Raw genomic sequence first — 10,000 nt, 5'->3', positions numbered from 1 at the left:
CGGTACAGCGGAGGAAGGCATGTGTACCGCGAGGAGGTCTTTTACCAGGACAAGATGGTAACTCAGATTGTAGCGCACACAGACGCCACAGGCGTGGTACGCCGTGTGGAGCGTGGGTCTGCTCTGTGGTGCGCCCCCTCCCTCCCTCCCTGGCTCCTCGGTCCGCTGGGCTCTGTCCCCCGTCCCGCTCAGCACTTAGTGTCACAGTTTACTAATGTCCAAGAACTAAGTTAGCATGGACCGAGTCAGGCTCAAAAGGCACATGTCTGGCAGACAGAGTAGCAGAACAAGTCAACACATTCTCATCTCTTCATCTCCTCCTTCCTCTCACACGTTCCTCACCGTCCGTCCGTCTCCTAAGCGTCTGTATGCTGCTGCTCTGTCTCTATCTACGTACGGAGTCTTTAACTTGAAGCATATTCAGGATTAGATCAGAAAATGCATCCTACTGTCATAGTACAGAGTCACAGTGTCGGTACACACCCCACCTTTGGTTTTAGGGCCCTTCTATTCCTCCAGCCCTGTATGGAGGAGCTCACCAGGGGATAGTACGACGCTGGCCTCCTAAAGCTTGACTTCTCCTGTTACCCACAGCCTACATACTATCAGCTCTGTCTCCCACGGCGCCGGGGCACAGGCTCTGTCCTTCAACCATGTCAGAAAGGGAAGAACCAGCTGGTAAAGCAGTCCAAACAAACTGAAGGAAGGAGCAACGGGCTACTTAGTAACACGTTCCACCCCCTCAGACCAGACCCACCACAACCTCCCCCCACTGGTTTCCACAGTCATTCCCAAAGTTAGGATGCAACAAAAGCGCAAGAAAATGTCACCGAAATAGGTTATTGCTCGGCTTCATATATATATTTATATATATATGTGTATTATTTATAAAAATCTGAAATTCAAAACAGAATCAGTTTTAATACCCAAAACACCTCCCCCAAAAAAATAAACATAAATATATCAATTAGTTTTACGGAGCTTTTGTTTTCTAAATAGCATGTGCTATCCATGTCATTGAAAGCTGACGTTTGATTGGCTGAGGCAGAGCGGGCTCTGCGTTCACGTGATTGGTGGAGCATAGAGGCTGGGGGAGGGGGCGTGTTCCCTCCAGAGTGGGCGTGTCCCTGAAGCGATCATCGGGAGTTGAGTCGGGGAGCGGTCTGAAAGTGAAGAGGTGAAGAGGTCACTGTGGATACACACTATCTGGAGCCTTTGTTGGCCTTTTATAGGTCATTGTCATTGGTCATTTACACACCAAATGAAAAAAAAAAAAAGACAAATTCCAATATTCCAATATACTCTTACAATATTCCATTCATCAGCTTTCCCAAAGTGACTTAAAAATAGTCATTTTTTTATTCAGTATTTGATCTTCATAACTCATTACTTCACCTTTCTTGGTCTTATAAATTAGCCGTCTCTTTATCGAGTTTTTGCTAAAATGCTTTTGACTTTTATTTGAATGCATCAGCTGCCTTTAATACAAACATAATACCCACTGGCTAACAAACACCAGCACCAAAAGAGCAAAATGAGAGATTATTACGATTCTGAGTATAATGTTGCGCTGTGATGAGCACTAGGTGATTACCAGGTCATTACCATTATTGTTTAATCTCCTAAGGGGTTCATAGGCGAGGTACAGCCAATAGGCTGAGGTAAAACCAGTACTTTGTTTCTTATGATAGCCCTTAGAGCTAAACACAGGTGTAACTAACAATGTTTACAACAATGTTGTGCACTGGCGTTCCCAGAGACATATTTACAAAGACGCCACATTTACTGCTTCAAACTACTGCTGGGGTACGTCGACGTCACCGCCATATTGGGAAGGGCACGACCGGCCTGACTCTAAAGAACAGAGAGCAGGGGATTCAGAGCACTGGAGAACGTACCGTTCTCAACCCGTTTCATGAGTCGCTCTTGATTCATATTGAATCATAACATGTATTTATTTATATTTACTATATTTCTAGTTAATGTACCAGCGCTTACTTTAGGTCTCTCTCTGTGGTGCGGTGCCTCATGGCCTACAGGCCTACAGTTAACTTAAGCCCCTCTCTAAGCCCTGCTCATGCAGCTCGGGGATAAAGGCCTATTGGGGGTTTCTACATATTCTCAAAGGATACGAGGATATAGGTCCCAGTTCTTCTCAGGTATTATATCAGGAGATGAAGTGTGTACTCGCTGTACTCACCACCGCCAAGTGGCCGTTCTTGGCCTTGGCCACCAGCAGCTCCGAGCCCGGAGTGAAGTCGATCACTCCTTCTTTGCCCTGACTCAGGGCGAAGGTGATGCTGGACCCAACACATGTCACACAGGTCAGTGAAAAGAGCTTTTTTCTGCGTCAGCGTGGTGTGTGTATTCTGTGGTGACTCACTGGTGCAGAGGGAGGTGTAAGTGTAATGGATGATATTTTACACACACACACACACACACACACACACACACACACACACACACACACACACACACACACACACACACACACACACACACACACACACACACACACACACACACACACACACACACACACAGGTCCTCACCTGCCCTGGTTGATGTTGACGTTGTCGGCTTTCTCTCCACAGATGGCCACCTTGGTCAGGGTCTCGATCACATGGTCACTCTGCAGCACCACGTCGCCCTGGGGGAGCAGACAGCGGTGAGCGCTCTGCTCTCTGGAGCGCTGCTCTTAGTGTTAACGGGTTAACGCCTCACCTTCTGCTTGTTGTCAGCGCTCGGGACGTGCAGAACAAACACACCGTCACTCAGGGAGCTCACCGAGATCCCTGAGACACACAGAGACATGAGGAGGGTGAGGAGTCTGTTAACCCTAACCTCTAACCCCTAACCCTAACCCTAACCTCTAACTCCTAACCCTAACTCTAACCCCTAACCCCTAACCTCTAACCTCTAACTCTAACCCCTAACCTCTAACTCTAACCCCTAACTCTAACCCCTAACCCCTAACCTCTAACCCCTAACCTTTAACTCTAACCCCTAACCCCTAACCCTAACTCTAACCTCTAACCTCTAACCCCTAACTCTAACCTCTAACCCCTAACCCTAACTCTAACCCCTAACCCCTAACCTCTAACCTCTAACCCCTAACCTTTAACTCTAACCCCTAACCCCTAACCCTAACTCTAACCTCTAACCCCTAACTCTAACCTCTAACCCCTAACCCTAACTCTAACCCCTAACCCCTAACCTCTAACCTTTAACTCTAACCCCTAACCCCTAACCCTAACTCTAACCTCTAACCTCTAACCCCTAACTCTAACCTCTAACCTCTAACCCCTAACTCTAACCTCTAACCCCTAAACCTAACCTCTAACCTCTAACCTCTAACCTCTAACCCCTAACTCTAACCTCTAACCTCTAACCCCTAACTCTAACCTCTAACCTCTAACCCCTAACTCTAACCTCTAACCCCTAACTCTAACCTCTAACTCTAACCCCTAACTCTAACCTCTAACCTCTAACCCCTAACTCTAACCTCTAACCCCTAACTCTAACCTCTAACCCCTAACTCTAACCTCTAACCTCTAACCTCTAACCCTAACTCTAACCCCTAAACCTAACCTCTAACCCCTAACCCCTAACTCTAACCCCTAACTCTAACCTCTAACTCTAACCCCTAACTCTAACCCCTAACCCCTAACCCCTAACCCCTAACTCTAACCTCTAACTCTAACCCCTAACTCTAACCCCTAACTCTAACCCCTAACCCCTAACTCTAACCTCTAACTCTAACCCCTAACTCTAACCCCTAACTCTAACCCCTAACTCTAACCTCTAACCTCTAACCTCTAACCCCTAACCCCTAACCCCTAACTCTAACCTCTAACTCTAACCCCTAACTCTAACCCCTAACTCTAACCCCTAACTCTAACCCCTAACTCTAACCCCTAACTCTAACCCCTAACTCTAACCCCTAACTCTAACCTCTAACTCTAACCCCTAACCCCTAACCTCTAACCCCTAACCCCTAACTCTAACCCCTAACTCTAACCCCTAACTCTAACCTCTAACTCTAACCCCTAACTCTAACCCCTAACTCTAACCCCTAACTCTAACCTCTAACTCTAACCCCTAACTCTAACCCCTAACTCTAACCCCTAACCCCTAACCTCTAACCCCTAACCCCTAACTCTAACCCCTAACTCTAACCTCTAACTCTAACCTCTAACCTCTAACCCCTAACTCTAACCTCTAACCCCTAACTCTAACCCCTAACTCTAACCTCTAACTCTAACCTCTAACCCCTAACTCTAACCCCTAACTCTAACCCCTAACTCTAACCTCTAACCTCTAACCCCTAACTCTAACCTCTAACCCCTAACTCTAACCTCTAACCCCTAACTCTAACCTCTAACTCTAACCCCTAACCTCTAACCTCTAACCCCTAACTCTAACCTCTAACCCCTAACCCTAACTCTAACCTCTAACCCCTAACTCTAACCTCTAACTCTAACCCCTAACTCTAACCTCTAACCTCTAACCCCTAACTCTAACCTCTAACCCCTAACCCCTAACTCTAACCCCTAACTCTAACCTCTAACCTCTAACCCCTAACTCTAACCTCTAACTCTAACCTCTAACCTCTAACCTCTAACTCTAACCCCTAACTCTAACCTCTAACTCTAACCCCTAACTCTAACCTCTAACCTCTAACCCCTAACTCTAACCTCTAACCCCTAACTCTAACCCCTAACTCTAACCTCTAACTCTAACCCCTAACTCTAACCTCTAACTCTAACCCCTAACTCTAACCTCTAACTCTAACCTCTAACCCCTAACTCTAACCTCTAACTCTAACCCCTAACTCTAACCTCTAACCTCTAACCCCTAACTCTAACCTCTAACCCCTAACTCTAACCCATAACTCTAACCCCTAACCCCTAACTCTAACCCCTAACTCTAACCCCTAACTCTAACCTCTAACCTCTAACCCCTAACTCTAACCTCTAACCCCTAACCCTTAACTCTAACCCCTAACTCTAACCCCTAACTCTAACCTCTAACCCCTAACCCTAACTCTAACCTCTAACCTCTAACTCTAACCCCTAACTCTAACCTCTAACCTCTAACCCCTAACTCTAACCTCTAACCCCTAACCCCTAACTCTAACCCCTAACTCTAACCTCTAACCTCTAACCCCTAACTCTAACCTCTAACTCTAACCTCTAACCTCTAACTCTAACCCCTAACTCTAACCTCTAACTCTAACCCCTAACTCTAACCTCTAACTCTAACCTCTAACTCTAACCTCTAACTCTAACCCCTAACTCTAACCTCTAACTCTAACCTCTAACCCCTAACTCTAACCCCTAACTCTAACCTCTAACTCTAACCCCTAACTCTAACCTCTAACCTCTAACCCCTAACTCTAACCTCTAACCCCTAACTCTAACCCATAACTCTAACCCCTAACCCCTAACTCTAACCCCTAACTCTAACCTCTAACCCCTAACTCTAACCCCTAACCCTTAACTCTAACCCCTAACTCTAACCCCTAACTCTAACCCCTAACTCTAACCCCTAACTCTAACCTCTAACCTCTAACCCCTAACTCTAACCTCTAACCCCTAACTCTAACCCATAACTCTAACCCCTAACCCCTAACTCTAACCCCTAACTCTAACCCCTAACTCTAACCTCTAACCCCTAACTCTAACCTCTAACCCCTAACCCTTAACTCTAACCCCTAACTCTAACCCCTAACTCTAACCCCTAACCTCTAACTCTAACCCCTAACCCCTAACTCTAACCCCTAACTCTAACCCCTAACTCTAACCCCTAACCCTAACTCTAACCTCTAACTCTAACCCCTAACTCTAACCCCTAACCCCTAACTCTAACCCCTAACTCTAACCCCTAACTCTAACCTCTAACTCTAACCTCTAACCTCTAACCCCTAACTCTAACCTCTAACCTCTAACCCCTAACTCTAACCCCTAACTCTAACCCCTAACTCTAACCTCTAACCTCTAACTCTAACCCCTAACTCTAACCTCTAACTCTAACCCCTAACTCTAACCTCTAACCTCTAACCCCTAACTCTAACCTCTAACCCCTAACCCCTAACTCTAACCCCTAACTCTAACCTCTAACCTCTAACCCCTAACTCTAACCTCTAACCTCTAACCCCTAACTCTAACCCCTAACTCTAACCTCTAACTCTAACCCCTAACCCCTAACTCTAACCCCTAACTCTAACCCCTAACTCTAACCCCTAACTCTAACCCCTAACTCTAACCTCTAACCTCTAACCCCTAACTCTAACCCCTAACTCTAACCTCTAACTCTAACCCCTAACCCCTAACTCTAACCCCTAACTCTAACCCCTAACTCTAACCCCTAACCCTAACTCTAACCTCTAACTCTAACCCCTAACTCTAACCCCTAACCCCTAACTCTAACCCCTAACTCTAACCCCTAACTCTAACCCCTAACTCTAACCTCTAACCTCTAACCCCTAACTCTAACCCCTAACTCTAACCCCTAACTCTAACCTCTAACCTCTAACCCCTAACTCTAACCCCTAACTCTAACCTCTAACCCTAATTCTAACCCCTAACCCCTAACCTCTAACCTCTAACCTCTAACCCCTAACCTCTAACTCTAACCCCTAACCTCTAACCCCTAACCCCTAACTCTAACCCCTAACCTCTAACTCTAACCTCTAACCCCTAACTCTAACCCATAACTCTAACCTCTAACTCTAACCCCTAACCTCTAACTCTAACCCATAACTCTAACCACTAACTCTAACCCCTAAACCTAACCTCTAACCTCTAACTCTATAGCCGTTTCTCAGTTTGCGTTCTCGTGTGTTCTCGTGTACTTGCGTTCTCGATAAACGTCATCAGTGGTAGCCCAAGCACTGTTCCAATTCCAAGTACGCGAGAACGCGAGTACTGTCGTAAAACCCGGAAGTGTTCTCGATGCGTTCTCGATGAGGCCGTTCTACCGAGGACGCATCGGAGGTGACTCGTGTGGACTTGGGACCGTTAAATATCCCAGAATGCATCATCGAGTCCGCTGCTGTTCCAATTGCAGGTGCGTACTCGCGGTCTCGGAAGTCTGTACTTGAAAGTCCGGACTTGCCAAGTACATACTTCCAAGTCCGCGAGAACGTAGTCCGCGTACTTGGTATTGAGAAACGGCTTATCTCTAACCCCTAACCTCTAACCCTAACCTCTAACTCTAACCCCTGACCTCTGACCTATAACCCTAACCCTCCTGAGACTCAGAGATGGAGGAGGTTGAGGACCTCCAGACTCAGACTGGAGGCTCAAACCAAACAGGAACACTGAACCACTGCCCTGTAATATATATGATACATTAGGACGGCCCATACGTACACCTCTTATAATACTAGTAGATTGTCTTTAATATATATGATACATTAGGACGGCCCATACGTACACCTCTTATAATACTAGTAGATTGTCTTTAATATATATGATACATTAGGACGGCCCATACGTACACCTCTTATAATACTAGTAGATTGTCTTTAATATATATGATACATTAGGACGGCCCATACGTACACCTCTTATAATACTAGTAGATTGTCTTTAATATATATGATACATTAGGACGGCCCATACGTACACCTCTTATAATACTAGTAGATTGTCTTTAATATATATGATACATTAGGACGGCCCATACGTACACCTCTTATAATACTAGTAGATTGTCTTTAATATATATGATACATTAGGACGGCCCATACGTACACCTCTTATAATACTAGTAGATTGTCTTTAATATATATGATACATTAGGACGGCCCATACGTACACCTCTTATAATACTAGTAGATTGTCTTTCTTATTGATATAGCGTTGGACTGAGTCCCCAACCATCCACCCCTCATCACCAGCCAGAGGTGGCGCTCTATTGGCTGTGGTTGACCTCTGACCTTTCAGAGCTGCGTACTCGATGCGCTGCTTCATCTTGCCCTCCTCCACGATGACGATGCTGTCGCCCGTCAGCAGCAGCTGCCGCGGCCGCGCCCGGTACCCGTTACGGTCGTACTTAGTCACAGGCACCGCATACTGTGTGTGTGTGTGTGTGTGTGTGTGTGTGTGTGTGTGTGTGTGTGTGTGTGTGTGTGTGTGTGTGTGTGTGTGTGTGTGTGTGTGTGTGTGTGTGTGTGTGACAGAGGGAGAGAGGTCAATCCATTGAACTCCATTTCAACACTCTCATAGCGCTGGGTTTTAACATGGAGATGAACATCGTACAAAGAAATTATAATCTTCAAAAGCAGTAGACTAGCAGTGTCAGAACAAACTTCCCTTCCATATCATTTATGAAAAGATTTGGCCAGATATTTTGGTATTTCTTGAGAGCCGCTCGTCCGAACCACTTCCCACTCAGCCCTACTCTGCTCCTGAGCAGGACGCCCTCAGAGTGGGGGGGGGGGGGGGGGGGGGGGCAGGACGAACAGGTGTCAGTCTATTGTCTCACCAGCAGAGGGAGCCATAACACAAGGTAGCGTTCACATTTGTCTTTAAGACGGCTGTGGCATTATCCGCAGCTGGGGAGTGCAGAGAGCTTTTGTGCTTAGCATTTCAGTTGGCTGTGCTAATCCTAACTGTTGTTGTTAGTAAGTAGTCTTTCGCACTAGTTTCGTCATTTCCATATACGTCAGAATTTGGGCGGAGCTAAGGCTGCCTATCGAGCGGCCTCAGGTGGTCCAGCTGTTTGTCAAACTGTTTACCTTCATCTTCTCAGAGCCCAGAGCTTGCAGCGCCTTGGGGTTGATCTCCTCTCCATCTACGTCAAAAAGAGATGAGTGTTTCAACATAGTGCTTCTACATCCATGTCTCTAGAGGGGCTACGGAGGAGGAGGAGGAGGAGGAGCGCGGCGGGGGGTGCGTACTGAGTCGGGTGCTGACGAACAGCTTGGGGACGCTCTGCGGATAGTTGTCCTTCTTGTCCTTGAAGAGTTCGCTGGCCACAGTCTTCTGCTCCATCTGGTCACACAGCGGGAAGCCCCACATCATCAAGGCCATTACACACACAGTAATACTCATGTGTTGATGTTTGTACATACGTGGGTGTGTCTTGTTCTCTTATGATAGTGTCGTTGTTATTTGGGCTTGATTTGCACTCAATTTCTGTGCGTAGAATTAAGTAGCATCTCTGGGAACTGACCGGGCAGAACTGAATATGAAATGCACGCGTATGTTCTGAGTAGGCTGTAACCTGATCCCTCTACGGTACATCTACACAGCCACATGTCTCTACAGTACATCTACACAGCCACATGTCTCTACAGTACATCTACACAGCCACATGTCTCTACAGTATATCTACACAGCCACATGTCTCTACAGTATATCTACACAGCCACATGTCTCTACAGTATATCTACACAGCCACATGTCTCTACAGTATATCTACACAGCCACATGTCTCTACAGTATATCTACACAGCCACATGTCTCTACAGTATATCTACACAGCCACATGTCTCTACAGTATATCTACACAGCCACATGTCTCTACAGTATATCTACACAGCCACATGTCTCTACAGTATATCTACACAGCCACATGTCTCTACAGGTGTACCGCCGGCTGGACGGTGCGTGTGTGCATCACGCCTGCTTTAAGCAGCCTCTTTTGAGAATCCCTTTCAGGGTGTTGTGTAGGAGAGTTAGAATGAGCCAAGTTGTACATGAAACGTGGCAAACACACGAGGTTTACTGTGTGAGCCAGTAGCTAATCCCTAGCTCTGACATCAGCCCCAGGCCAGACGGAGCTGCACACGTCCACACAGCGTGGGGTTACACTGACCGGTGGGACTAACGCGGATTCACAGACCAAGGGTGAAGATGAGGGGGTGATGTGGGCGTGCCTTCTTTAATGCGGCCGTGTTTTCAAGTTGTTTTTGAGGTTGTTACTCTGTTCCACAACCAAACTGTTTCGATACAACTGCACACTGTAAGGTAGCCCATATTCACGTGCC

At 46.5% G+C, this 10,000-nt stretch overlaps 1 protein-coding gene across 3 annotated transcripts in view; it reads right to left on the bottom strand.

Moving 5' to 3' along the window:
- Positions 1-10,000, bottom strand: part of LOC311342098 (unconventional myosin-Ic-like) — a 68,757-nt gene that overhangs the window by 519 nt on the left and 58,238 nt on the right. For all 3 annotated transcript variants that reach the window (XM_084466931.1, XM_084466932.1, XM_084466933.1), the window contains 7 exons: positions 8,909-9,002; positions 8,747-8,802; positions 7,946-8,081; positions 2,725-2,795; positions 2,553-2,650; positions 2,201-2,300; positions 1-1,163 (listed from right to left, as the gene is read on the bottom strand). The exon at positions 1-1,163 is cut by the window's left edge and continues 519 nt beyond it. In XM_084466931.1, the coding sequence (XP_084323057.1) occupies positions 1,137-1,163; positions 2,201-2,300; positions 2,553-2,650; positions 2,725-2,795; positions 7,946-8,081; positions 8,747-8,802; positions 8,909-9,002 (582 nt within the window). In that variant the 3' untranslated portion in view covers positions 1-1,136. The remainder of the gene's footprint in view (positions 1,164-2,200; positions 2,301-2,552; positions 2,651-2,724; positions 2,796-7,945; positions 8,082-8,746; positions 8,803-8,908; positions 9,003-10,000) is intronic.

The sequence above is a fragment of the Micromesistius poutassou genome (genome assembly GCF_964030765.1).
Source record: "Micromesistius poutassou genome assembly, chromosome: 4".
NCBI lineage: Eukaryota > Metazoa > Chordata > Actinopteri > Gadiformes > Gadidae > Micromesistius > Micromesistius poutassou.
The sequence above is the reverse complement of the archived record's forward strand: the minus strand, read 5'-3'. Positions and strand labels throughout refer to the sequence as shown.